General features: G+C 43.9%; 11 protein-coding genes across 11 annotated transcripts; 5 read left to right on the top strand and 6 right to left on the bottom strand.

Annotated features, from left to right (window-relative positions):
* Nucleotides 1–1,145: 1,145 nt before the first annotated feature.
* IL334_000773 (uncharacterized protein) lies at nucleotides 1,146–3,485 on the bottom strand (the record flags this gene model as incomplete). Its single annotated transcript, XM_062932537.1, has 11 exons — nucleotides 1,146–1,433; nucleotides 1,562–1,643; nucleotides 1,706–1,853; nucleotides 1,912–2,026; nucleotides 2,093–2,178; nucleotides 2,251–2,368; nucleotides 2,423–2,576; nucleotides 2,647–2,692; nucleotides 2,751–2,828; nucleotides 2,886–3,057; nucleotides 3,174–3,485. 11 exons carry the CDS (start codon nucleotides 3,483–3,485, stop codon nucleotides 1,146–1,148), a joined length of 1,599 nt encoding a protein of 532 aa, XP_062788588.1.
* A 734-nt stretch (nucleotides 3,486–4,219) lies between these two features.
* IL334_000772 (uncharacterized protein) lies at nucleotides 4,220–6,533 on the top strand (the record flags this gene model as incomplete). The annotated part of the gene is made up of 7 exons (XM_062932536.1): nucleotides 4,220–4,287; nucleotides 4,355–4,442; nucleotides 4,505–4,541; nucleotides 4,609–4,902; nucleotides 4,963–5,987; nucleotides 6,043–6,330; nucleotides 6,387–6,533. The coding sequence occupies 7 exons, from the start codon at nucleotides 4,220–4,222 to the stop codon at nucleotides 6,531–6,533; spliced, it is 1,947 nt and encodes a 648-aa protein (XP_062788587.1).
* An 850-nt stretch (nucleotides 6,534–7,383) lies between these two features.
* IL334_000771 (uncharacterized protein) lies at nucleotides 7,384–9,522 on the top strand (the record flags this gene model as incomplete). The annotated part of the gene is made up of 6 exons (XM_062932535.1): nucleotides 7,384–7,622; nucleotides 7,703–8,074; nucleotides 8,154–8,215; nucleotides 8,299–8,559; nucleotides 8,672–8,906; nucleotides 8,982–9,522. 6 exons carry the CDS (start codon nucleotides 7,384–7,386, stop codon nucleotides 9,520–9,522), a joined length of 1,710 nt encoding a protein of 569 aa, XP_062788586.1.
* A 673-nt stretch (nucleotides 9,523–10,195) lies between these two features.
* On the top strand, nucleotides 10,196–10,717 carry IL334_000770 (uncharacterized protein; the record flags this gene model as incomplete). The annotated part of the gene is made up of 1 exon (XM_062932534.1): nucleotides 10,196–10,717. The coding sequence occupies one exon, from the start codon at nucleotides 10,196–10,198 to the stop codon at nucleotides 10,715–10,717; it is 522 nt and encodes a 173-aa protein (XP_062788585.1).
* A 438-nt stretch (nucleotides 10,718–11,155) lies between these two features.
* Nucleotides 11,156–14,226, bottom strand: IL334_000769 (uncharacterized protein; the record flags this gene model as incomplete). The annotated part of the gene is made up of 3 exons (XM_062932533.1): nucleotides 11,156–13,195; nucleotides 13,247–14,078; nucleotides 14,156–14,226. The coding sequence occupies 3 exons, from the start codon at nucleotides 14,224–14,226 to the stop codon at nucleotides 11,156–11,158; spliced, it is 2,943 nt and encodes a 980-aa protein (XP_062788584.1).
* Nucleotides 14,227–15,884: 1,658 nt separating this feature from the next.
* Nucleotides 15,885–17,393, bottom strand: IL334_000768 (uncharacterized protein; the record flags this gene model as incomplete). The annotated part of the gene is made up of 1 exon (XM_062932532.1): nucleotides 15,885–17,393. The coding sequence occupies one exon, from the start codon at nucleotides 17,391–17,393 to the stop codon at nucleotides 15,885–15,887; it is 1,509 nt and encodes a 502-aa protein (XP_062788583.1).
* Nucleotides 17,394–18,306: 913 nt separating this feature from the next.
* On the bottom strand, nucleotides 18,307–19,744 carry IL334_000767 (uncharacterized protein; the record flags this gene model as incomplete). The annotated part of the gene is made up of 4 exons (XM_062932531.1): nucleotides 18,307–18,438; nucleotides 18,584–18,772; nucleotides 18,871–19,184; nucleotides 19,249–19,744. The coding sequence occupies 4 exons, from the start codon at nucleotides 19,742–19,744 to the stop codon at nucleotides 18,307–18,309; spliced, it is 1,131 nt and encodes a 376-aa protein (XP_062788582.1).
* Nucleotides 19,745–20,552: 808 nt separating this feature from the next.
* On the bottom strand, nucleotides 20,553–20,867 carry IL334_000766 (uncharacterized protein; the record flags this gene model as incomplete). The annotated part of the gene is made up of 1 exon (XM_062932530.1): nucleotides 20,553–20,867. One exon carries the CDS (start codon nucleotides 20,865–20,867, stop codon nucleotides 20,553–20,555), a length of 315 nt encoding a protein of 104 aa, XP_062788581.1.
* A 1,074-nt stretch (nucleotides 20,868–21,941) lies between these two features.
* On the top strand, nucleotides 21,942–22,972 carry IL334_000765 (uncharacterized protein; the record flags this gene model as incomplete). Its single annotated transcript, XM_062932529.1, has 5 exons — nucleotides 21,942–22,001; nucleotides 22,074–22,319; nucleotides 22,401–22,475; nucleotides 22,568–22,817; nucleotides 22,908–22,972. 5 exons carry the CDS (start codon nucleotides 21,942–21,944, stop codon nucleotides 22,970–22,972), a joined length of 696 nt encoding a protein of 231 aa, XP_062788580.1.
* Nucleotides 22,973–24,309: 1,337 nt separating this feature from the next.
* On the top strand, nucleotides 24,310–25,395 carry IL334_000764 (uncharacterized protein; the record flags this gene model as incomplete). Its single annotated transcript, XM_062932528.1, has 3 exons — nucleotides 24,310–24,327; nucleotides 24,533–24,613; nucleotides 24,706–25,395. 3 exons carry the CDS (start codon nucleotides 24,310–24,312, stop codon nucleotides 25,393–25,395), a joined length of 789 nt encoding a protein of 262 aa, XP_062788579.1.
* Nucleotides 25,396–25,789: 394 nt separating this feature from the next.
* Nucleotides 25,790–26,945, bottom strand: IL334_000763 (uncharacterized protein; the record flags this gene model as incomplete). Its single annotated transcript, XM_062932527.1, has 4 exons — nucleotides 25,790–25,949; nucleotides 26,021–26,326; nucleotides 26,427–26,692; nucleotides 26,772–26,945. The coding sequence occupies 4 exons, from the start codon at nucleotides 26,943–26,945 to the stop codon at nucleotides 25,790–25,792; spliced, it is 906 nt and encodes a 301-aa protein (XP_062788578.1).
* Between the last annotated feature and the right edge of the window lie 435 nt (nucleotides 26,946–27,380).

Below are 27,380 nucleotides of genomic sequence, written 5' to 3'. Positions count from 1 at the left end.
TTCCTCGTTGTAGCAATTCGTTCGTTCATATGAGACATCTGACGTATTATTGACCCGACACATGTAAATGGTGTAGCATATCAGTAAGCCCCCGAGGGCTTTTTTAGAGTGCAGTAAGCATACTTGCATGTGGACGAGTGGTGAAACATAGGCGGTGTTGATTTGAAAAATTGAAGAAGATGAAGGGAAAACTAGATATTCCGCTTGTGGCAGATTCGTGGACTACGGCCCGCAGATTACTTAAGCCACTGACATAATATTTTTTTCTCCCCACCTATACCATTCCTCCAAGTAGTCCGCGTTTGATGTTTTGTGCAAGTATACGCGCTGGAGTTATCTGGACATTCCTTGAACCGGGACGTTGAAAGGGACGGATGACACGCATGCGTATAAGCCATACCATTGTTTCGGTTTTGCACCAACAGTTTCACGGTCATGTTTCACCTAAGTCTGTCATCCACGGGCGTAAGCGGATTTCATTCATTTTATTTCGTAGGGAAGTAAACGCTCTGCCCGACATTTGTGTCATCATTCGAGAACCAAATGTCCGTAACATTCCGACTTGACGTGGTGGGGTTTTGTCATCAATCCAGCGTCCTTACACGTACACGCATTCTGTGTCCATGTCCGAGTCTGGACGGAACTACCCATACACGTGAATGATTTGTTTCTGTATCCAAGAGAACTGAAAATTAGACAGACAGACAGACAGCAAGTCACGTAGAATATAGCCACGACAGCCCATATTTGATTGATGCGCCACAAGTAAGGACAAGTCACGTTCCTGAGATATACTTCATCCACATGTACCCTCTGTCACCAAATTAAACGAGGACAAATGAGACAAGCTTATTACAGGTTGTACCTGTTAAGACAACGCCACATTGAAGTTCTCACGCCAATGTACTTGATATTCACGTTGGTCACCAGAAACAACATGTGTCTACAGGCATGTCGAAATTGGCCCTGACGAAGGCACAAAAGACTTGACAGCTATAACCATCTGTCATGTATCTTGGCAGACGAGTCCCGTGAATACTCACAGCTTCCGGTCTATACATCGTGTTCACACTGACTGCTCATTCTCAATGAGCACGTACCCTTTAATGATCAAGAACGATTGTTTTGCATTACTTCGTGTAGTTCTATACAATTCGATATCTGACATCTTCTTCGATGTGCAATTCAACACTAGTGCCTCTAGCTTCTCCCTCGTGATGATTCATCAGTTCATATCTTTCTTCTTGGTCGTTGGTTTCATTTTTCATAGGATCGCCATGCAATAGTCTGTTTGCGAGATACACTGATGGAGTACACAAAAGCACGAATACAAGCCAAACTAGATGGCGTCCAGGTGAATATGGTGATGAAAATCTAGTTGACAAAGAGAAGACCCATGAAACTATGAATGATCCAACAGCACGTCCGACAGCCTATCATCATAGATACACTCGATCAGCAATTTCTTCAGTCTTACATTGTTTGATGAGCTTGAACGTATCGTCCTCATATGGAATGTCTACACTATGGAGGGAAGGGCGATTGAACCTGGAAAACTTACAGCTACACTGAATGTCAGAGCATTAGCAGAAGCAAGGTATTCAGGTCCAGGGATATAATCTAGTACCAAGGTATCAAGTTGACTATATCGTAAATTTGGTATGAGCTGACTACACTAATGATTGGAATAAGAACAGGTACTGACGTAGTTGCGAAATCCCCGGTTCTCCTCAGAACCATTTGAATAGTCATTACTACCCATACTGACGAAGGTAGATTATCTCCTTCAGAAGGGAAACTCATAGCCCATAATACAGGGAAGAAAAGAACAGCAGCTGGATATGACAGCAAGCCTAACAGTGACATCTTTGTTCAGCACTCGCACACTCGATGGCAGGATGAAAGACTCACAGATCCTCAGACACACTGATTCCGACAAAGAGCCGTGCAATAAAGGAAATACGAAAATGGTCATCAGAATTGATAAACCTGCTGAAAGACCAAGGACCACTCCTAGTGTTTGCGTCTGTGCACGATCGAGGTATGAGAAATCTCTCAGCACATTGAGTCAAAAAAGCGATGTTAAACTAACCGATAGTCCCAGTCCTCCCAGATTCTTGTTTGTGAATCCGAACAACGGATAGATCGCTTCCCAGGCAAACATGACCGCGTTATTCACTAAGGATCACAGTTCAGTCACTCGTGTTCCATGTACACGATAAGGTCATCAAGAAAGAGAGGTATACGCACTTCCGTAAAGAAATAACACGTTCTGAAATTGCTCATGTTTCAGTAATCCTTGCATTCCACCGTTTGTAGATTTCTCAATATCTCGTGGTTGTGCATCCCGCTTAGCTCGTTGCAAAGTCTAAATTTTCCAACGTTAGGATTCGATCTATCTTACATGAGCAGAACGAGTTACCTCTGGAAGAAGAAAGATGCAAAGTATCGCAGATATAGCGGCCGATCCACCTGTGAACAAAGCTGGTAAGAGATATGGATAATCAGTGAATAGGGTCCATGAGGCAGGTAGAATTCTTCCGGATGGTTTAGCCAAGAAGCCTCCTAATAGAGGCCTATAAGTAGGTATCACGCATCAGCTTTAAACACACCAAGAGTTGACAGCAGTATAAGCAAAACACTCACGCTGTCGTCATCCCAAAGATGACAGAAGGGGAAAATATCGCAAATCCTGTACACGGATTTAAATCAGTCATTTAGTCCGCCATTGTTTCACTTGATCGACTGACCTTGAATTCTGTTTGATTTATCACATAGCTCTCCTACCATAGTCCTGGAGATGACACCACATCCGGCTAGTAAGCCCACTGAAGTTGAATTGTGAGTGATAGTTGCCGTATTCAAGACCTGGAGACTATACTCACATGATGATCTCAGCAATATGGCCATCCATACAGTCCTCGATAGTCCAAAAGCGACTCCGAAAAGACCAAAGAGCGATTGCAGAACTATCAGAACAGGTCTCCTGCCAACTTTATCTGCTAATGCTCCGTAAAATGGGGCTGAAATAGCTTCCGTCACCATCATAGCGGATTCCTGTCACAGGGAAGTCAGCGGCTTGTGTCATAAGTGAAAGGTTGTGAGAAATGAGGTTCACTATGGCAAACATGTCTAGTATTCACAGACCGGAAGAGGATATTTGAGACGCTTACAGCTATAGCAGACCACACTCCAACTGATTTTTCTTCTACTCCCATGTCCAAGATCATCTGATTGATATATGGAAATACTATTGCGTACGTCAGTCCCTCTGACCATCTTTGAACAAGTAAAGGTGCCAATTTTGAGTACGGGACCGGAGTTTTATCTCTAGTAGTGACCAACGAAGAGCCATTGGGTGACTTTGGTAGAGGTGAGAGGTATGCGGGAGATGGTCCTCGTATGACATCCTCTTCCGAGGCAAAAGGAACGCCATCTTCTCTCAATCTAGGAAGGGGAGAAGGCTGTCTTTGAGTAAGAGGCATATTGACCTCCTACCAGACATGGACGATCGACGATCTATGCACTTGCTCTTAATTGCAGACGATTGAGGTTGAGTCGATGATATTTTTCTCATTCCTCTATGACTCGTCCAGAAAAGAAAAATCCCGGTTAGTGGAGTTCACAAATCGCGAATGTGCCTGAAAGAACTCCGGATCAGAAAGCCGATCAAACCCATCAAAATGGGTAGTCACAGAATCTGTCTGTAATATGGAATCATGCCAATAATAGCAATGTCCACCTCATACATAATCAATTGCATTCATCAATTCGACAAGAGTACATGGAGATAGTTCCGTTGACTGATAGGCAGCCGCAGTAGTCTGCAGCCTGCTCGGAAGCGACGTATCCCTTCCGTGGCGTTGTTTTACCGCGATCAACTTTCTGAGTGCATATCTTGATCTCGGCACTATGGACGTCCATGGTCCTGCATCCCTCCTCCTAAGATTCAGCTTATCTCACTTCACGTCTACAAAAAAAGGAAATTTGGTCATCAATCCGGAAGACTACGGTTACAAAGGCCAAAAGTTTGTAATGACCTCCCATATAAGCCAGATCATTCCTCACTTACGTAATAGCCGGGGTGGGAGTTTGTCTGAATTATGAAAGTTGATGATGAGCTGTATCTCGAAAACATTCATCTACTTTATCTTCTATACCGTTTTAGCATCAAAAGGATCGAGCATCCATTCCTAGCATCGGTGAAAGAGTTGTAAAGATGTCATTCGCAGACGCAGTGGATCTGCCAGAATTCAAATCATGGTTAGTGACAACTATAGAGCCATTGTGTGTATTATCTCCTTTCTTCTTAAAACGATATATTAATATTTGCATACTGATTGAATGGCTGCAGGTGCGATGCCGATCCTGTCGTCATGTCCGACTACATTGTCGCATTGCTTAAACACGATGCTGTCATGGCAGAAGATGAGTGGAAAGTTGTGAGTCTGACCAGATATCTCAAGACTGCTAGGACGGCTCGCTAATCTTCGGATACTGACAGTTCATCTCTCGAGAATTAGCGGATTTCTTGGAAGACAGTGAGCTTACTTTTGAACATTGTGTGGTCCCAATATAGCTCATGAACTGATGGAGCTATTTGTATAGGTGCAAAACCATTCGTCGATACATTGTTCCAGACGCTAGCAACAAAATCATATCTTCCTACTCCCGCTCCTATATCTCCCCCAAAAGCTCCCGCCATCGTCTCGTCATATCGACCAGCGTCTATATCTACAGCGTTTTCAACACCTATCGCCGGTCCATCGACAATTCGACAAGATCAGAATCGTCAAGTTCGTGTTATTGATAAAGACGTGGAAATGGGCGAAAGCGCCCAGATAATCCCAAGCAATGGTCAACCTGGACCGGCAAGGAGAAAGAAATGTTTCGATTATCACGGTGAGTTTTACATAGTGCATTACACTGTATGAATTCAACTTATAAACGAAATTGTCCCAGAACGAGGGTTTTGTATGCGCGGAACGAATTGCCCATATGAACACTCAGACGATGTGATTATACCCACACCGGAAATGATGTTTGGCGGCCAATTCCCCTCTCCTTTTATGGGTCAACCAGGTGGTGGAAGAGGGATGGGCAGAGGTCGAGGAAGAGGTAGGGGAATGTCGGGACTTAATCAAAATGGGAATGCACATCCTATGGGAGGTGGATCCGGTTCGTTTCCCCAACAGATGCCTTACCCGTTCCCCTTTCCGTTCCAACAAATGCCCGGTCAATCAAATCATAAGAACGAGATACCAAGCGAGTATCTGGGGTCCAACAGACCACCTGCGCAAAGAGATACCACATCTTTGGTCATTACCGATATTCCCCAAGCTCACCTCAGTGTTCAAGCAATTCGTGACTACTTTCAACAATTTGGAGATGTCACCAACGTAGCTGTTGAAGGGAAATCAAAGAGAGCTTTAATAAGTTTTGAGACCAATCAACAAGCCTTCCAAGCTTGGAAATCAGACGACGCCGTTTTCGGTTCAAGGCACGTCAAAGTCCTCTGGCACAGACCAAGGCCAGGTCAAGGTGGAGCAGGACAAGAAGCTCTGGAGAAAAGCGCAGATCTATTGGCGAATATGAGAAAGTTGGAAAGTGGAGAAGGGCTACAAGGAAATGTAAAAGCGAAACTCTCTGGACCAGAAAGTCGATTAAAAGCTACTTTGGCAGAATTGGAAGTCACAGAAAAAAGAGCAAAGAAGGAGACTTTGATGGCAGAGCAGAAGGTCTTATTAAACAAGGCTCAAGGTGCTAGTAAAGAAGAGAAAGTGCAGATATTGGGCAGATTGAAAGAGTTGAGCAAAGAAATGGAAGGAATAAACAACCCTCCGAAAACCGATCCCATGGATTTAGAACTCAGCGAGAAAGAGAGGCTGGATAGAGAATTAGCAAAGCACGGCATGGAAACTACCGAAGGGAAAGATCAAGCGGAGTTATTGAAACTAAGCGCTCAACTCTCAGCTTTGAGGGACAAGGTAAGTATTACTCTTTTCTTCGTTGTATCAAGTGGATCCTGACGTCGGGATGAAGGCCGACACATTAGGTATCAACCCCTCGGCACGTTTTTCGCCTTATTCCCGTGGAGGATCGAGGGGCAGAGGGTATACTTCTCGTGCAAGAGGCAGAGGACGGGGAGGTCCATCTCGTCCTATGCGTCTTGACAACCGATCTCGCACGATAACCATATCCGGCGATGGTGTCAACTCTGACGAGGGAAAGAAAGCTGCTCAAGAATGGTATGAATCCCAAGGGGGTGTCACTGAGTTTGTGGAGGGTGGTATGAAGATCACTTACCCAGCTAGGGATATGGCTGAAAAGGTGAGTCTAGCGTATCTTACTTGCAGTAATCAGGAGATGCTAATGAGCATACACAGGTTCTTGCATTGGGCACAAAGGACATATCAGGATTATCGGGCGGAATCCAGATCAACTGGTATAATCCTCCTGCAGAAAGCCATGCACCTGAAGTGGAGATGGCAGATGAAGAGCCAATAAGAGGGGACAGATATGAAGAGGAATAAGGCTGACTGAGATCAGTGGATTGGGGGAGAGAATTAAACCATACTATAGCATGTTTTGTATATTGATTTCAGCGCACCGACGATGGTGTTTACCGAGTCAAGAGGTCTTCCAGCATTGTCCACACGATTCTGACCTTGCAGTACTGCAAAGATACATTCACTGATCCCGACGACTAACTGTAATGTAGCGCCTGGTCTTTGAAACTTTCAAGATCCTCGTTTGAACTTTATGTCCCTGTCAAAAAGATCATCCCTGCTCAGCAAAGGATCTTTGCGCGAGTAGACCACCGAGCTCGCTGCGAACATCCTTAATCATTGGCGGGACATCGTCTATCGCTGGTGACCCGAAACACCTCTGTGTTAAAGGATACTTGTTCGTTTGACCTGGCATATAGATTAGATCAGCGATGATTGATTGTGAATTAAAGGATTGAAGCCATCATCGTAAAGGCACTTCTCCCTGCAAATTACGCATCAAAGTATGTCGGAAGTAAATCCTTTTACCCAATCTTCTCCTAATAGAATAGCCTTTCCTTTGAAATTAAATGAAAGGTGTTCATTTGGGTAAATGAATTATGATCACATCGAAATCGATATAAATAGCTTTAATATGTGGATCCTCAAAACAATATCACTTTAATCGCAATCACCCTTCTGCTGTGTGAGTCTTTACAAGCATCGAAAGAAGGTTTGAAGAACTAATTCACCTTGATTGAAAATCAGAGATTTCTTGTTTTTCCATTCGTACCTATATTAGACAAAGCTGGTTCTCTGTCTATTTATCTATTCTTCACCAAACCATTACACACTCGTTTGACTCGATCAAGATAAGAAATTTCGAATTGCAAAGATGCGATCTGCAACATACTCGGCAATAGTACTTCTACTTGGTACTGCACGTATTCACGCTGCACCTGCCGCCTCCCCTCAATCTTCAGATACTACTGGAACTGCGGCTGGTGTTGACTATAAGTGTAGCGAAGATGGTAAGAGTTACACCGGCTTGAACGGCAGTGGCACTGGTCCATGTCAAGGTGGCACAGTGTGTAAAGAGGGTGTTCCTGGTGGTCCTTGTGTATGGCCTGAAGGGTTAGTCTATTTGTTTTTTTCAGTTCGAACCTGCTCTGCATATCAAAAGGACAACGGAAACTAATATGATCAATCATAAGATACGGTGCTCCGGGTGTGGCGGCCATTGCCACAGGAGCTGGATCTGCAACTGCTGCATCCGCTACTTCTGAAGGTACAGCATCTGGTGTTTCTGTCGGTGGTGTAAATACCGATCCGAGCGGTTCTGCGACCATTGCTTCTACTGGCTCTGCTACCAGCTCTGCTTCTGCTTCTGCAACAGACGGCTCGTCTTCTATACCTGGCGAATTCGCGGTACAAAGCGTGACCGGAGACGCCAGTCAAACTGCCTCAGGCGTATCAACTAGCACTGCGTCCAGCTCCTCCGTCAGCAGCAGTTCGACCGATAAATCTACTTCGAGTTCTGAGGCTGTCAATAGCGGACAAACTCGATTCGTCGGATACTGGGAAAAGTAAGTGAAATTACAATCTCCACTTTTCGGCCATTTTCATCTGGAATCAGCTTGCTGATTATGTACTTGGGACGATTAGCTTTTCCAACTTTGGCAGTGTCTCCAATGCTCAATTGGACGGTTTAACCCATGTCATTCTGTGTAAGTAAGCTCCCGTGTCCTCACTCACTATTAGACAAGATAGCTGAAGATCACATTCATTGAATGGTTCTGCCTGTTTATAGCTTTCATTGATATGTTGACTTGGACACCCGATAACGCCAAATTCGCTGTTTCAAGTAATGGTAATTTCAACTCTACAACAGCTGATACCTTAAGAGCTCAAAAAGCTGGACTTAAAGTTAGCGCTGCATTGGGTGGCTGGGGTTTAGATCAGACTATCAGAGATGCCGCGGACGCAGGAGATGCTGCTATCACGGCTTTGATTGCCAACGCAAAATCAGTGGTGAAACAATATAAACTTGATGGTCTTGATCTTGATTGGGGTTAGTTCAAGTTAATCTCCCCTTAATCCCCTTGACAGATGTCCAAGAGAAGAGAAAACAACTTTTTTTTAAGTAATAGTAACTGATGGACATTTGGGTTTGTTCAACGTAGAATTCCCTAATGCGCAACAACAACCTGCTTTCGTGAAGATCTGTCAAGGTCTCAAGAAAGCTATTCAAGAGGAGAACCCTAAAGGAATATTAAGTGTAGCTCTTGGCTCAAGAACGACTCAGAAAGATCCTAAAACAAGCTTCAAAGATGTAGATGCTATGACGCAGGATACTTTCTCTCAATTAGCCGATACTGTTGATATGTGGAATATCATGACTTACGATTATGTGAACAGGTAAATTTTCCAGTTGCAAATATGTGACGTGAAAACAAATGGCGGAATACTGATCGACCTGTTGCCCCATATTAGATACGACACTAAAACCGGTCATCAATCCAGTAAGAGTGTGATTGAACAAGCATTAGCTTATTACAAGCAAAATGGAATGGCATTGGATAAAGCCAATATTGGATTCCTCAACACAGCCAAATTCTTTGGGGACGTCACTACCTGTTCAACTGAAAACCCAATCGATTGTACGATGGGCGGAGTTGAGGCGTTCGAAACTGGTGGAAAGGATAATGGTATATCAGGTTGGCTGAGATATAACCCAGAGATTGATGCTGGTTTAGGTGAATATAAAGAACAGGCCGTTGTAATGAGGACCGATTCGTGGGCCAAGAAACCAGATGATTCTACAACTGCTTTCGAAGATGAACATGCGCATGCCTGGTACGATCAAAGTGCAAAAGTTTTCTGGACTTGGACAACAGGTGATGATAACAAAGCTTTATGTGAAGAGTTCAAATCTCAAGTTGGTGGAATGTTCGTTTGGTCAGTGAATCAGGATGAGCACGGTATCAACGGTGGTTCCCACATGCAAGCTTTAGCTTCATGTGTAAAAGGGTAAAACCAGAACCTTCCTACATGTCGAGCTTGAACGAGGAGAAGTGATAATGCGGTATGGATGGATAGGTATACAAGAGTTGTGTATGACTATCCCGTTATTAAATACTGTATATCTTCCATCTTCCCAATATCCATCCAATTGTACGAAATATCTTTCACTGTACTCTGTACCACATGCAACGCGATGTGTAGATAGTATCCCACACGAATCAAGACTCACATGAAGCACACTATGGATAACGAATGAACTCATGAGTTTGGATGTGCTCAACCTGGCCACCATAATTCTCTCTTAGCCAGGCGTTGTCATTCCTTGTTTGCACACCACCCTTTGATCTCAAAGGCGGTATGGATCCTTTGTATGCAAGTGCGTCATGAGGAGTTTCTCTTACATGTCAAAAGTCTCTGACTTATCCAAGTCTCCACGAAGGAGATATCGGGGCTTCGTATTTGTCAAAGGATCTCGCTCCGCCAAGTGATGAAAGGTTGAGTGGCGGTGTAAGCTTTGGACTCATGATATAAGAACCCTTTTTCCAAGTCCCAGATTGAAATGTCCTCAACCACAACTCCATTATCAAGATATGGACTGCGTATTCGATACTATCTTATCAAGTGTATCGTACTGAACAACCCCCTAGAGACAAAAGCACCCACCCGAGCCCTCATAGTTCAAAATGAGTGACGACGAAGAAGAAACCACCACCGCGCGCCCAACCCCATCCAAAAAACGATCACGTAGAAGTAGAAGTAGTGGCAGTGAAGATGGAAATAGTAGAAGAAGTAGAAGTCGTGGAAGTACGAGAGATGGAGAACGTAGTGGAGACCGTAGCGCCAGACACAGCTCCAGACGAAGCTCTAGTGCGTCCAAACCGGCCGATAAGCTCGTCCGCACATTAACCGGCTGTTCCAGCTCCTTATCCAAATATCTCACAAAGGAGTTCGTCACTTCGTTGGGCTTGGACCAACTTTCCACTTGTGTCGATACTATAAAAACAATCGAAGAAGAATTGGAAAAAGCTAAGAAACTATTCAAGGAACAACTGGACGACCTGAACAAACAAAGTGAAGCGACAGCCAAGAGTGACGCGGAAAAAAAAACTCACATCGAGACTTCACTTTCGAGTGGGTCCAGCACGACAGGCGAAAAGACAAAAGACGATTCTTCTGAAGGAGACGAGGATAAGAAGGATAAGTAAGAGTGATGTCCGAGTGAGGAGCTCTTCAGCCATTCGGACATTGGTAATGGGATAAGTAGCCATTATGGCATACAACATTCCATGATTATCTTTATAATGATTATATGTTTGCTTCTTCGCATTGTTGACTCATGTTGCAGAGGATTCTTGAACATTGTTTCCTGAGAGACGACGAGATAGCATAAATAGTATTTCATACCAAATCATCGTATATAGTAATATCATATCATCGCACAAATCAATGTCTTTCAACAACACTGGGTAAAACTATAAGGTAGACTCGAAAACGAACGAAAGCAAAAAGTCACACAACAAGGTAATATAATTCGTACGGTATATACTATAAGAAAAGAGATCATATCGAGTATCGAATTTGGCATGGCACGAAAACAGGAACATAAGTGAGAGGTTTGATTAGGATATATCGCTAGTGATGCTTTAAAGACTGACATCCCTCCTCTTCCTTGGCGAGCCACCACTATCTAGCAACATTGCATATCTCGTGGGATCCGTCGATGGCATAGGCGATCGTTTTGAAGAATGGGTAGGTGAGCCCGTCAAATGATCTTTCAGTCTATCTAAAACACCTCCGACTTCCCACATCGGTGTTGATAATAGAGCATTCGCCGAAGGTGGTGGCAACGCAGGCGAACCACCGAAAAACATCGGTGTTTTACCCAGACTTGGTGTACGCAGATGTTGTAGTCTAGGTGTTTTGTCGGTCACAGCTGAAGATCGGCTGACAGGTGTTTTGGGCGGTGCTCTGGGTGAGTGCCCAACCGTTGATTTAGGCATATAGTCATCTTCTTGGGCCAAGGTTCGAGCTCGAAGCGGAGGAGCTTTGGGCTTGAAATCGAACGCGGACTCCAACATTGGACGGGCAGGTGATGATTCTCTGGAATGGTTTTCAGCCATATCGTCATGTGTCCAAGTCTGCTGTAAAGCTGATGGGTGATGAGTAGAGCGAGTGATAGTTTGCGGCATCGGAGAAGAGCCGGGTGATGACGATGTCTGTATCAGAGCAGGAGTTTTGAATGCGCTAGACATGATTTTGCTGTTTGATATCGGTCGCTCTCTCTCCGGGGTGATGAAAGAGTCGTCCAGTTCTTTGATGGAATTGTCCTGCGGTAAGTTATGTATAGGTGCCAAAGGTTCGGCAACCCTCACTCGCTTTGTAGAGGTAAAGACGTTTTCATCATCAGATTGCACAGGTCTCTTCTTCTCTTTGCGCTCGAATCGAGGTGGCATCATCATGCCATGACGGGCCATTAGATCGTCCCGCTTTCTAGCAGGATCCACGGGAGTCACATCAACCGGAGCAGGTTCGAAATCAATGGGCAAGAATTCCCCCTCATCATCTTCCAGATCAGCAGAATCTGAAGAGTCTAGTCCCTTGAGTGGTGGCGGTGCGATTGTCATAGGTTTGAGCTTCGGTGTAGTCGAGTCGTCTTCAGCCTGCGGTGTGGAGGATCCGGCGTCAGGTTGAGATTCCGTCCGCAACATGGGGATATCAGTCACAGATGAAGATGTTCGAACCATTTCCATGGCTCCTTCTTCGTCTTCGTCATCTTTATCTGTACTAGCGAGTTTCCTTCCCTTTTTGCCCTTCTTAGGTACATACACCCTACCTTCTCTAGCGGCCTTCTCTATTGCCTCGTTCTCTTTAGCCTTTTCATGTAACGTTTGGCGACAATCAGCATGATGAGGATGAGAAGGTGGAAAGTTCTTGATAAATTTGTCTTCGGCGGGCCAATGGCATTTTTCGTCTTCGTGTATGATCCAGATACCACCTTTACCGGGTGGGAACATTTCCGTTCGAGGAATAGTCTCGAACATCTTATGGATGGAGAGGTTATGTCGGACGGAATTGCGCCAAGCACCATCGCCGTTCTTGAAATAGGGATATGCAGTTTCAACGTATCGGTAAATGTGTTCAAGAGAAAGCCCTCCAGCTTTACATCGAAGTATAGCTTGTCCGATGATGCAAGCGAAAGAAGGTCCAGGTCTTTCCGTTGGTCGTGGTCCTGGAGGAACCCCTTCGACACCAGGATCCTCGGCAACTTTTGCAAATTTGGCAGAAGTTCTCCCTCCGGTTGCTGTAGATTTTGGTGGTTGTCGTATGGGCCGAGCGACATGCGGTTTCTTTTCCTCCAAGTGCATCTTCATCATCGCCCTTGAATTTGATGGACCTCGCGTTGGTGAATAGTGTTCGTCATCACTGCTTTCATCGTCGGCTTGCTGGATCGAATGTTGATGTGCTGATCGGACGCTGACATCACTCATACTGGATATGCTGGAAGATGCAGTAGCACTAGAAGCGACAGATGTTGCTGACGAGTGAACGTGATTGGAGTATCCGAGCTTGTTCATTTGCGGCGTGATCATGTGTATATCGCGATGGGGAGAAAATCGTTGAGGTCGGGATGGTGCTGGACCGAGTGCTCTGGCTGGAGAAATACCTTGTCCAGTTGAGTTGAACTATAGGCGAATCAGCACGATCATGACTTTCCGATGAAACGATCCACTTACTGCAGGATCAAATGCTGACAAATCCCATGACATATCTATGTTCTCCACCGGATGTGGGACTTGGTGCATATGCTGACGATTTAAGTGAGAACTGTGAGGTTCTTGAGGTACAGGGTCGAAAATGTCACCTCCGATATGAGGACTTTGGGAACGAGAAGGACCATGAACGGATGCGTGTCGAGATATAGCGGTTGGTCTTTGAATAGGACCAGGCATTGATTGACGCTGTACTATGTTTGGTCTTCCTTGTTGAGCATTTTGCCGTTGACGGCCCATGGGTATTTGTTGGTATTGTTGATGTTGATGTTGGTGCTGGTGCTGTAGTTGCGACTGGACCATCAGAGGCATTGTATTATGTCTGTGTAATTGAGGAGCCATTCTTGCCATATTCATTTGGTCTGTAGGGGATACCAGATGATTCGGAGGAAGTTGCATGTGATTCATACTTGGCGATACAGACATTTGACCGTAGGCATCGAAATGAGCGGGAAGGTATGGTGTTCCGTCTTCTTCAGGTAAGAAAGGTGATGGACCAAGATCCTCAAAGCCTGTAGGAGGAGGTGTCGATCTCATCGGTGTCTTTCCTGATCCTCTTCCAGCTTGATTGATAGCCATGACATTTCCTGAATGTCCATGCATGGGAATGGCTATCCTTCCTTGAGCAGCTTGATGCCCCGCATAAGGCATGATCATTTGTCCATGTATTTCTCCTCCGTATGGGTTATAAGATTGAAGATATCCATCGGGGCCGATATGATCATGATGGTAATATACTGGATGATGAGAGGATGATGCCGAAGGAGTAGGTGAGAAAGTGTGAACGCGTCCCATTCTACATGATGACAAGATTGTGTAAGTATAGAACAATATTTAATTATTGCAGGAGATAATCAGACAGAGTATACTCACGATTCACCACCCATCATACTTGATCCTGAGCCAGACGGTCTATGCGATGTCGATGAAGTGGGGCGAGACATTAACGTATATGAACTGAATTGAATTGGGCGATATTCAAGGAAGAATGGGATGTGAGACTAGCTCTCGATTTATCCTTTAAGATTTGATCTTTCCGTCAAGGTTCAGTTGAGGACGGGTTGGATGAACCCGACCGGCGGGGGGTGAAATGCTTCAAGTTTCTGTATTACACCGAGACAATGATGTCAATCAGTGACGAGCCTTGAAGCGTATGAGATACCAACAAAATCGACATATATCCTGCGAGTCTGAACAAGCGTACTCACAATTTTACCGGTATGTCCACGATATCTTCAAGTTTCCCTCAGTATCCAGTCTTTCGCCAACTTGGTCGCTCGATAATCGTTACAGTGTGAGGAGAATGCGAAAATGAGATGAGATGAATCGAAAAGGCTTGATTGGTGAAAAGATGAAAATTAATAATGATGGATGAAAATGAGAAAGTACGAATGGATGTGAGAAAGAAGGGGTTTTCAATGAAGTGAACGCGTCCTGGATTTATTACCCTGTGGATCCAAAAAAAATGCACGTCGGATGGGATGGAAATTCTCTTCTTGGCCTGATGTGATGTCACTGATTGGCGATGCAATGGAGATTGTCGTTCTCAAGAGTGATCAGGATGTGTCTCAGTGATATGGAGAATATCTAATGTTGATGTTTGAAAGAGAGGTATGCTTTGTGTCAACAAAGAGGTGGTTTAGGTACGATGAATGATAATGGTACAAGGTAAAATAAGTTTGCAGCTGTCAACTGAAATTGAGAATGGGGAATGATAAAATGGGAAATACGCGACTGTTCTTCTCTTTCTTTTTCTTTTCCCCTTCTGAATGATCGAATGCATTGGAAATTACCTAATCAAGTAATTTATGAGAGACACCGTTTCGGAAACGCGTCATGATCATTTATCTTAAAATCAAAAAGAAAAGAACGGCGTTTTGACTTTTGTGGCTATTAAAAGTAATCCGACGCGTCGATCGGAATTCACCACACCATCATGCGGGGAAAGAAAAGGGGGAAGATGAATTTTTCAGGTTTACGAATGAAAATCAAGGTTCGTGCTTTCATGTGAACATTAAAAGAACTCATGGGATGGGATGGATTCAACAGAGGATTGTGGGCAGTGGCTTGGGAAAAGTAAGATTATTTCCGTAAACTAAATGTAATGTTCCAAATCCATTATCTCGGGTGGAATGGGAAAAATCGCCAAAGCCCAAGAAGTACTCATTACTATAAGGTATGTTCTATGCCAATGACCTGCAGTTCAGTCACGTACACTTGAAAATGGATCGACGCGATCGAGCTGTGTTACTCTTTTTGATCGATAATATTGAGGGCACACGGAAGTGAATGAAGAGAACGCGAAACTTCAAACATTATCATTATCATCACGGATCGAATGGTTCCGAGAGATCAACCATGACGGGCGATCGCGAGCACTTTCATTGCTTTTTGCTATGATATATAGTTGACTGTCCTTGTGGGTATGCATACGCAGTAGAATGCGATGGTACAGAATATGTATAATGTCCGTATCTATCAAAAATCAATTCTTATTTGTAGGCCACTTTCCCCTTGATACCACTACAACAGTCTCAGACTATCTGAACTTCGTTGTTGGTGATCTGGAACTAACCGATATCCAAGCATTAAGATATAACGACTATTCAGGAGTTGAAGCCTCTCTTCCAGCAGTGGATGACTCAGTAGCGGATTCGAGAGTTTGGGGTAAAGTACTGATGTCGAAATTGCCAGTAGCTGTTTCACTCAAATGACTTTCGAATGATCCGTATATGCTAGAAGCACCTTCTTCACAATCGGTACTGGTTCCACCAGGAACTCCAGTGGGCGCTCCTGTTGGTACTCCTGTTTGTTCACCCTCTTGACGGGTGGATCCAGGAGAGCCGGGGCCAGAAGTAGAAGGAGCGTTGGTAGTAGCAGCGTCTTCATCGCAATCTGTTGAAGAAGCAGCAGAAGATGATGGGATGGAACTGGCCTCGGAGGGCAATTGGGTGATGGGTGCACCGGCTTCAGTTGTACTTCCTGACGCGCCACAAGTGAAGCAGTCTTGCGTGGAGGTTACTGAACTTGAAGGAGCGGAGTATGAGGGAACGTCCGGAGTAGGAGCAAGGGTAGACCCTTGGGATGTCGCAGAACCGCCTTCGCCTGTAGAATCTCCGGTTGCAGAAGCACTGCCGAGGGAAGTAGCTGGTACTGATGGTGCTGAAGTAGCTGGTGCTGAAGTAGCTGGTGCTGAAGTAGCGGGGACTGATGGTGCTGAAGTAGCGGGGACTGAGGGTGCAGAGGTATCCGGCGCGGAAGGCGCAGAGGTCGCCGGTACGGATGGAGCAGAAGTAGCTGGCGCGGATGGAGCAGAGGTAGCGTCATCGGTAGGAAGCCCAGCATTGCCCGTACTTCCAGGCGAGGTATCAGTTGCTTCTTGACTACATTGATCACATCCGGCTGAAGAAGTATCGGAAGGGATAAAAGCCTGTTCAGTGGTTGGGGTGGGAGCGACTGAACTTTCATCATCGCAGTCTTCGTCAGCTGAATTGGTAGGAACTGAGGCTTGATCAGTGGTTGGGGTAGGAGCGACCGAACTCTCATCATCGCATTCTTCTTCAGCTGAATTGGTAGGAACTGAGGCTTGATCGGTAGTCGGAGTCGGTGCAGCTGTACTTGTGTCGTCGCATTCTTCTCCAGTTGCAGAAGCGTCGGAAGAGGCAGTAATTGAAGGACCAGTCGGCAATCCATTAGTTCCAGGAACAGATTCAGTTTTGGTAGCTACGACGGTATTGTAATGTGTAGAAGTTGACTGGACAGAAGTCAGACTTTCGGAAGATGAAGACTGATTGGTCTCTGTAGGTAAAGTCTCTGTTTCAGAAGGAATAGTGACAGAAGATGGTGAATCATCTGTGATTGTAGCCGATGAAGATGTATCGGAAGTGGATCCAGCTGCGGAACCAGTCGATTCGGGTAAAGATGTATCGATCGTAGATTGAGCTGCCGAGTCAGTTGATCCAAGTGATGAAGAACTGGACTCAGGAGTGTTCCTAGCGACCAGTCGAGTAGAAATGGTAGAAGGAAGAAGAGGAGCAGCGAAAGTCAGTGGAAGTCCGGCCAGCGGGAGGAGAAGAGTGAATAAAACTGAAAATGAGATTGATGATCGCATCTTGTTTTATATTGATAATCCTAATGAATGTGAGTTTGAAGACCGAATTCGAAGGAAGAAATTTAAGGGAAAATAGTCAAGTAAAAGGTTCAGAATCAAGGTCAATTGCAGATCTAAATCAACTGGAAACTGTTGGAATTTAAGAAGGATTTGTTCTCAATACTAACTGATTGATGATGAGAAAACACAGCCCAATACTTTGCAAAACAAAAGCCTCTTATACATGGCTGATAACCAAAGTCTTACTGCGAAATGCTCAAGTGCGATTGGGCTCGGTGTACTATACTTAGAACTGATGATTCTCCCACCTCCTTGATCAGCGAGTGATTTGATCTTACTCCGTTAAAACCTCCTTTCTGGATATAAGTCGCCTCACGTTTCAAATGCGTTGATGGACTTATCCTTTCATTCAGGAACTGCGTACACTGCGGCGCTCAAGAGCTCCACCCCGTTCATTACTTTGAGGAGACAGGAAGATATGATATCCAGAGACATGAAAGGATCCACCTTTCATACAAACTCTTGATTGACCACTAGTCTGAAAAACTTAGGTATCATCGGCTGTCTCGACCCATACACGTTGAAAGCAGAATGAAGTCGCCAATTGGGTCTCGCTGTAACCAACCTATTACTCGAAACGGGTAAGATGTCCAATTCTCGACTGCTCAATCGGTTTAATTCCGCACAGGTTCCAGTGGATATAACGCTGCAGAAGGCTCATTCGATGCAGATTTCTTTTGTGGCAGTTATGTACAACAAATTTGAACATGTACATGTGAACATCAGTACCATGCCTCTGTGGTCATTACTGCCACAGGCAACAGGTAATATGTCGATATATGTCAATAATGTTTGTATGATGTATACATACTTTGTAAGATGATTCACATGTACTACAGTATGTATGTATGTATTAGGGATCGAGAAATTTGCAATCCCCGTGAACTTTATTTTCCGGATCATCATTATAATAATGTGGTTCACCATTCCAAACTGCGAAAGCAGCTTTATTCTTTTCGTTACCAGGCTCGAAAGTAATCTCACACTATACGTAGGATATGATCAGCATATATCCGACTTCAGACCGTTTTCTACAACGGTGATGACGAAACAGTAACACAGTATGGAATCGTATATTCTTTTCGATATCACAGGACACATTATACGTGTCCATGGGATGATATACTCACTGATATTATCCTAGTACGTTTACTCCCTTCTACACCATGACCCCAAGCCCCACTAATTGAAGGAATCCAAATTTCGAATCTTCTCTTCGAGGTATTTGGATTATCAGTTAGTAAACTCATTGTGTGTTTCCATGGTTCTTTATTATTCTTAGCTTGACTTTTGTACTCCATGTTATTGGCTGTTTCGTCCTATTACCAATGAATTACCTCAAATATCAGTACTGTATACTCCATGAATACTTCTTTTGACAGTGAATATGAGATTATCAACGATAGGTTTCACTTACATACATGATCACATATTGTCCTAGCTCATAAGTTAGTTCGCCGAAGAAACGATTCGGTGGAGGAGGTGATTGAGCGGTACTACTGCTTGCCTGCGAAGTGGAAGGACTTGTACTGGTGGGAGTAGAAGAAGGAGGTTTAGTAGTAGTTGATTCAGCGGACGAAGTAGACGAAGTAGAAGATGGTGCCGTTGGTAATGTTGATGGTTCACGTGAACTGGTAGAAGTGAAAGAAGGGGCTGTTTGCCACGATGCATACTCGGATGTACTGGACGTGCTGAACGTGCTAGTTGCCATAATGGGAACGATACTGATCACTTTGACACCCAAAGCAGTCTGATCAGTCACCTGTCACCTTTCGGCTCATCAATTGATGCTCACAGGTGGTAGTAGTAATCCAAGTAGATGGGTCAGTCGTAGCGACACTTCCGTCACTTGCGGTGAAGCCACTGGCAGAGTTTCCTGTAATCACATTTGAGATCGTTGAGATGTCACTGGATTTGCACGCAGATCGTTCGGTCGACGTTGCATCTGTCTTAGCAGCTTCAGTGACTGTCTTCTCACTGAGGCAGCCACTTGACGGTCCAGTCGTGATACTAGAAGCGTGTTGGGTATCCGTAGTGATAACATATGATTGGCAAGTGAGGTACGTAGAAGATGTATGGATGAGAGAATCACAAGCACTCTGATCAGTAGTTGTAGGGTACCACGAGGTCATCAATGACGATGAAGTGTCACAAGGTATTGTATGGGTCGCCGTGGTAATCAAAGATGATGGAGGAGTTTCCCGAGCAAATACTCGTGGATCAATCACGGCGCCTGAGACCATAGTCTCAGACAAGAATATGAGTAACGGTAAAGGATGCAGAGACTTCATTATGAGGGATCGATCTATCCTTATTTTAAAGATACACAGTTTATTCTTCCCAAAACAGTTTACTGGCTTTGATGAGCAATTTCCTGAATCTGGATCTGATTGTGCTCTTTCGAAAGTGAATGAAGATTACAGATTGGTGATCAGCGAAGACCGATTAGTGTGTGTTTTACTGCTGAGTGTTATTATTCTAGTTATTATAGTTATATATTACTGTTTTTTATATCTTTCTATTTTTGGGAAAGCTGAACGGGGAAGCTGAATGGGTATGTGCAAGATTTTGGGATATGAACATCTACAAGACCTGAAATCCAGAAAAAATAAAGTGATTCCATGACATCTGCACATTCTGCGACAATACTGCGAGACCCTATTCCAAGACGTGTTGCCAACCAATTGAGATCCTTTCATCTCGATAGGGCCATGACACGTACCAGAGTCATCTATCCTTTCATCTATGTCCCTTTGTTTATGACCTATCACACCGAGGTACGATAGTAGACACCGCAACGGGACTGGGGACATCTGTACAGTTGGGAAGAAGCGATACTGCCACAAAGAAGCACACAGGATACATCACAGGTTGCATAAGAGTTGGTTAAACGTTCCTATCTTCATTGTATTCTATTCTACTCAAGTTTATGGATTCAATATCAAGCACGGAAGATATATCAACAGTCCTGGGTTCTGTAGGTCATTTGTCCATTTTTTCGGTCAGTAAGGATCTCGCTGGGAGTCAAAGGGGTGACACGAAAGGGTGTTGTGGGTTTTCTCCAGAAATAGTATACTCACCGGAAATCCCGTATGTTCTCTACTTGGACATTCCGTATGGACCACCTGTAGGAGCGATATAAGCCGCATGACCATTCTCCAGTACAGCTGATCTTTTGGTAGGAATGGTGTCTTCACATTGATCGGTAGGTTTGACAGCACCAGAAGTTGAGAAACCCATGATTACAGTAGTACTCTGACCACCCAATCTAGCTGATTGAGAAGAATACAGTGATCGAGCTTGATCGAGATTACATCCTGTAGATTCAGCTGGCCAAGTAGCAGTGGGCTCTGATCCAGCTAAAGTAGAAGAGAGCAAAAGTGGGAATGAGAGTAGAACGTATTTGAAGTACATTATGCTCGACAATCGTTTGGTCTTAGATCGCGATTCAGCAGGAGGGGAAGGTTGGGTGCTTGTAATGGGTGAGATTGGTGTTCGGATATGAGACCGACTGGAAGGAATTACAACAGGTGAGTCTCGAGGATATTGGAGTTCATCACTGTCTTGACCTATTTTATATAGTTCACACTAATAGAAACGAATCATATCGGATGACTCAAATTGCTCCGAACATGTTGATATTGAGTCGTCCCACATCACTTCTCATACTTCCATTGTCATTGAATTTCTCCTTAACACCACGATCCCTTTGAATGATTTCCAAAAAGCCAAAATGAGCAATCTGCCTTTGGCAGGTCACGATAGCTCTCGAATTGCGCAATTTCGTACTGAATGATCATGGCTTTCATACCCCAACTCGGTATACCGTCCTTGATTAGCAAATATAACGAAGTGATGATCCACTCCAATCTCTCAAACTCAATTATTGATTCTATTTGGCGCCATCGAGTGTTCTACTTTCATCATCCCTTGAAGATGATCAATCAAGTTCCTTAGAATATTTTGCTTACGAGTGATTGATTACGTTTTCGAGGTGCTGTAATTCGAGACTCCACCGTACGAGTAATGTCTTTGATCAGCTTCAGGGAATTATAGAAAGGGTGGAGGTGACTTCTTTGTATCATGTGGAGGAACAATCAATTACCGCCATTGAAATGCCGTCTTTCTCGGATGTACTGCAACTGAACTCTTGGTTTGAATCTGGATCCGCTATAGAGGTGGAGGAGGACTATGTGGTCATGTTAAAAAATATCGTTTAACAGCCTCTCCCTCCACATCACGATGATAAAGTCAGCAGTCTGTGAGAAGACACTGGAAGTACGATGGTATGAACGTCGTTGTACAAATCAATGACAAAGCTTTGTCCAGTCTGAAAAAGGTATATAAGCACCATTGAATTCATCGTTCTCCTCCATTTTTTCCCTGCCATTCGCAAAACATAATCCCAAAGACAATCCAATTCATCCTTCGAACGAAATCAGCCTAACCAATATCCAATAAGCTCATTTATACTTATACTGAACAATAATGTCCAAGCAATCTATCTTATTCATCTTCACTTCTGCCGATAAAGTTCTTGACGGTCAAGTAAGTCGCATCTACTCCACCTGACCTTGATTCGTCCTGTAATTCACTGACCATTTCTTGTGATGTGATTAGGAAACCGGATGGTATCTTCCTGAAGCTGCCCATCCTTACTATGTACTTCACAACGATTTCAACATCGATTCAGCTTCTACAAAAGGTGGGGCAGCGCCTTTAGATGAGAATTCCAAAAAGATGTTCACAGATGATGAATCTGTCAAATTCTTAAATGATCCTAAAGCTCAAGAATTAGTTAAAAACACAAAGAAAATCACAGATGTTAAAGCTGAAGATTACGCTGCTATCTTCGTTGTCGGTGGTGTAAGTATCCCTTTCCTTCTGCTTTTAAGATTCATCAACATACGGCGAGAGTACTGATAGTTGTTTTTCATCGTAATGTAGCACGGTCCTCTTATTGATTTAGCACCTAGCAAAGAATTCGCCAAGCTCGTTGAGGACTTCTACGCCGCTAAAAAGGTGAGTAAATCCTTACCGTTGTATATTCGAGACCGTATCCTTTCTCCGAGCCTCGTCAAAGTAGTAGTACAACACGCTGACAGAATCCACAGCCCGTCTCTGCAGTTTGTCATGGACCCGCAGCACTCATCGGAGCCAAGAGACCCAACGGTGAATCCATCTTTAAAGGTACAGAAGCAACTGTATTTTCCAACTCTGAAGAATCTCAAACACCTTACAACGATTTCGTCAATACACTTCCTTTCAGCCCTGAAGATAAATTGAAGGAGTTAGGTGCCAAGTTCGTCAAGGCAGAACAAGATTGGGGAGTTAAAGTAGTTTACGATCAAGGTGTTTTGACCGGTAAGTTAAAACTACATTCCAGGACGATTACAAATTTGACTTAATGTTGATTGTCTTTTACTTTTGCTAATTCTCTTGTTTATTGAATAGGTCAAAACCCTGGATCTGCAGGTGCACTCGGTGAAAAGTTGAAGGAAATCCTTCTTTCAGCTTAAAAGATCATTATTTGGTAACGAATAATCCCATTGTATGTAGCCTTAAAGAAATGCAAAACCTGTATCTTAACCAAATTCATCGATATAAGCCTTATTCAGCTATCGTTCAAAATTGAGCAAGGCTTAAGAACTGATGGCCTGTAACTGACGGAGAACATCTATTGCTGAGCTCACACCATCAAGCAAGATCCCACTAGTCCGCACGGACCACTTTACAAAGTGTATGTCTCTTTCGGCGCACCATCCGATCATCATAAGATCAAAGACTGTATAAACTCTCCTCTGGTATTTGACACTTTTCCCGAGATCGTCCCTGCCGTGACTCTATCAGACTTCCTTTTTGCTTCTCAATCGGAATCATCCCGGGATATTCAGATACCCCTTAAACATAGACTTGCGCTTCCATCGGTCTTCAACTTCAGAAATCACCTAAATATCAATGATCGAGCATATGGAGCACATCTATTCAGGTCATGGCCCCCTTTTCCTTCAAATCGGATTTGCGCCCTTACACAAGATTAGCTTTGTTATACAGAAAGACCTCTTATGCTGAGTATTTAGTCTCGGAACATACATGGCCGGTCAAAGAAGTAAAGACAGGAATCTTACGGTATTGAGGAGAAGCGACTTTGCTTGTCTTTTCGGCACTGAACCTTTTCCCGATCCGACATGTTACATTGCAGAGGTACCATCATCCACCTTTGGGAAAAAAAAAATCAGGTAGAGTATTTCATGTCACGGTGATACCGATTACATACCCTAATCAAATCGTGATCAAGCAACATAGCATGACATAGCATGAAAACCGCCATGACCTCTTTTCAAGAGGATAATAAGCTTATCCCATCAAAAACAGTCATTTTAAGCTCTAACCTCAATCAAATTAACGGCAACGGTAACTTGGACATTTCACACCAAACGACAATAGAATCATTACCGCTTTAATCGGGGAAATAGTGGTCATGATAAAGTTTCGGTAAAATACGAGTATACTGTACATTTACCTCCTCAAGAAGAGAAGACCATTAAAAAAGGTCAGTGTGGAATTACCATCAAGGCCCCTCATGGAGGATGGAGGGAAAAAACTAAATAGAGAAAGAAGACACCATCGTATAGGAACTATTAGATATAAGGACCACTGATATACTGATTCTTCCGTGGTGCTGTGTAAAAGCACAATCTGACTTTCATATATATCCAGGCAACACCTGCCTTTTTAAGTATGTAGGAAGTTCCCTCCTCTCCAACTGTAATACACTGACTGTTATAGTAAGCTTCGAAACAATCATTCCTCACAACGAGCACGAACAATACTCGCCTTTAATCGTCAAGAAACGATGATGATCTTTGTAGGCGTAAGTAGAAAGCACCTCCTTCCGTCCGTGTCTCAATCCCTTCCATCGCTCCAGAAGGAAGTCATCTGTTGCCGAGGGATATCACGGACAGGATGGGTCCTTTGATGATAGCTAGCTAGTCCTTTGACTCGCTCACAAAACCACCTGTAAGCGACTATCATAGTATCTCTGCTGATGATCATTCGTGGGTTTTGTTCCTTTGAAGACCGAATACCCCGGTGGGAAGCAATTTCATGTTTGGATCCAAGAGAACTCCACGACCGAGGATCTGATGAATGCTATTTCAGTCAGTTACCTGATTGAATCTGTCATCAAATCCCGAATCCATCGTCTGTTTCCACATTTACAGACTCTGATGTTGAAGATCGATTTCATCAGGAACACGAAACGATTCCAATCAATACATTCATCCTCCAACACTCCTTTCTACCTTTAATCCCTTCATCCACGCTCAATTCCCAATTCATCATTCCTTATTCGACTGTACACCTATACCGGTTAAATGATTTACGTGCCAAGGATCGTCTACGTAGGGAGGCTCAAAGGAGTGAAGCGGAAGAACGTGGAAGGTATACCGCGAAAGATGGGAAAGATAGGTTAAGACGAAGAACTAGACAGAAATTGGAAGCTCATCGTGCAGAAAAAGAATTGGAAAGAAGAGGTAATGGCTTATTACCCAGTTATCAACAATTAGAAAGGGTTTCAAAAGAACACCAGGACCAGGATCAGAATTCACTCGTCAAGCTTGAGAACCCTCTTTGGATAACAAATAGAGCAGAAATTGATACGGGAAAAACGATAGGGGAAGAAAGTCTGCTAACTTCCACGCCGTTGGAAAGAGGAGTCACCATATCAAGCTGGGCATCCTCAAGCGCTCCTTCGCCTTCTGCGACCAATCGTGCAAACACCACAAAACAAGCTGCAACCTCCCCCGTGATTGATCCCCTTACGTCTGTTCCCAGCCCCATCGGAGGATCAGTTCAACTGAGAGGAAGTACACCCATACTACCGCAATACCCGTTTTCACCGCCACTCTCAAGCCTATGCGATCAGACACAACGAAACTGAGGATTAGTGAGATCGTAGTAAACCGCTGAGATTTTCAGGTTTCCAACCGTGTCCAGCAGGAACCACCTTTCAATCAACACCCGTCACTATCGGCCAAGGAATATGTCTTGTTATCCGGAAGAAGGGAAAAATGATATGTGATTTGTGTGTTGTTTGTCTTGTACTACTATAGGAGAGACTCACGGATTCAGATATCATGTCTCTGCTTAAAGCCCATATACGTACCTGTCATATTTGTACTAATTAGTATAATCCCTCGTCAGTGACACTATGTAATCATTTTGTCCCGGTGAAAAGGTCATGAATAATGGTTTTCTCTTCAATCATAAGGATGATTATGATCATTATCACTACTGTGCGTCTTGCGCCTTCATCTTATAGCTCTGATACATCTTCAACCTCTGATTCTTTTCTCTGCATAATCTAAAACTCTTTCGACGTATTCTCCGATACTTCGTCTCGATCCTACCGTATTTCTTAGAACCGATTCTTGAGGTAAAGAATACATCACATGTATATGTGAAGTGACTAAAGCATCTATTGCAGTCGGATATCTACATGAACACCAATCAGACATGAACAGCGTTTTAGCTTGTAGGAAAATTAGACGGATGTGAACACTCACTTTGAACCGAATAACCATCCATCTTTCTCTTTTGTACTTTCCAAAATCACTTCGATAGCTTCTAGAGCTTCTACACCTTTACGTATGACTTCGTCTTTATCAATATCTCTAGAATCCCCAGTCAGAGAAGCTGGTAGTGGAGTCGTTAAGCCTGCTGATAAAGGAGGTGGAACAGGGAATAATAGGGGAAATATTGATGATTGTTTAGGTAATGAAGCTAGATAAGCAGGATAAAGATTTCCTAAGATCAATTGGGAAAGTGCAAGTGCACGATCGTATATCTCTTGAGAAGGAAGGCCTTGCAATCTGATTTTTTGAATATTAACGAAGAATTACCAAATAGAAGACTGTGAATTACACATTGCAACGATGGGATAGAACGAGCGGATTGGTGAATTGGACTCACTCTTTCCCTTTCCCTTTCAAGGGATAAGTACTTTCCAACCAACCTCTGACCTCTTGAGCGGGTAATAGTCTATCCTGATTGGGAATATGTAAACAAGGTAGAGTGCCTCCAGGGACAGATGACTCGTTAGACCACGATCTGAATGAAACAGGTACTGGAGTTGATGTTTCTCGAAGTAGGAAAAGAAGATGCGTTCGAAGTGAAGTGGGTGAAGAGGAAGTCCAAGAGCGTGAATGAGTGTGAGATATATTCGATGGTGGGTGTATCTATGACAGCAAAATCGTAAAGAGCCGCAGAGTCAGTGAGGCAACTACGATATACGTGATTGAAATGGAAAGTACCCACCCACAACTCTACTGAATGATCAGGACTCTCCCTTGCTCTCACTTTCCATTCCACTTCATCTTCTTGTTCCAATACCACTAGAGGAAATTTTGAGTAAATTGATTTAACCCATTGAGGTGCGGCGAAGATCGAGCTCCCTGCTGAAGAGGCGGGATGAGTTGTGGTGGCTGCCATTTTTATCTTGGGTCTGAGCGAGCAAGCAATCAATATGTAGTGATCAACATTGTCAACTCACAGCTAAGCTCGAAAGTGAAAGTAGTTGGGAAATCTCAGCGATGAATTCATGGCATGTGGAGGTTGAATCGTAACTCTGAATATATTTATTTGAGTATACCATCTAATCAAGAAATGGCTCGGACCGTGACATGATATGGAATGAACAGGGGAAGGGGCGGGGGAGAGATGCAGGGTGATGACGTTGGTATGGCAATCTTGTGATATCAACTACCGAATACTTAACAGTCATCTACTGATATCCCATTCCACTGATCCAGATCAACCACAGACTTACACTCAGCCTCGTCCTCGCACTACGTTCCGCCCTCACCGCATAAAGTAGACTGGCTCGAAGCACGTACACGTACCTTACGCCTCTCCTCACTTGTTCCG

Source organism: Kwoniella shivajii, chromosome 1 (genome assembly GCF_035658355.1).
Source record: "Kwoniella shivajii chromosome 1, complete sequence".
Lineage (NCBI taxonomy): Eukaryota > Fungi > Basidiomycota > Tremellomycetes > Tremellales > Cryptococcaceae > Kwoniella > Kwoniella shivajii.
This window is presented reverse-complemented; position numbering and strand designations above follow the sequence as displayed.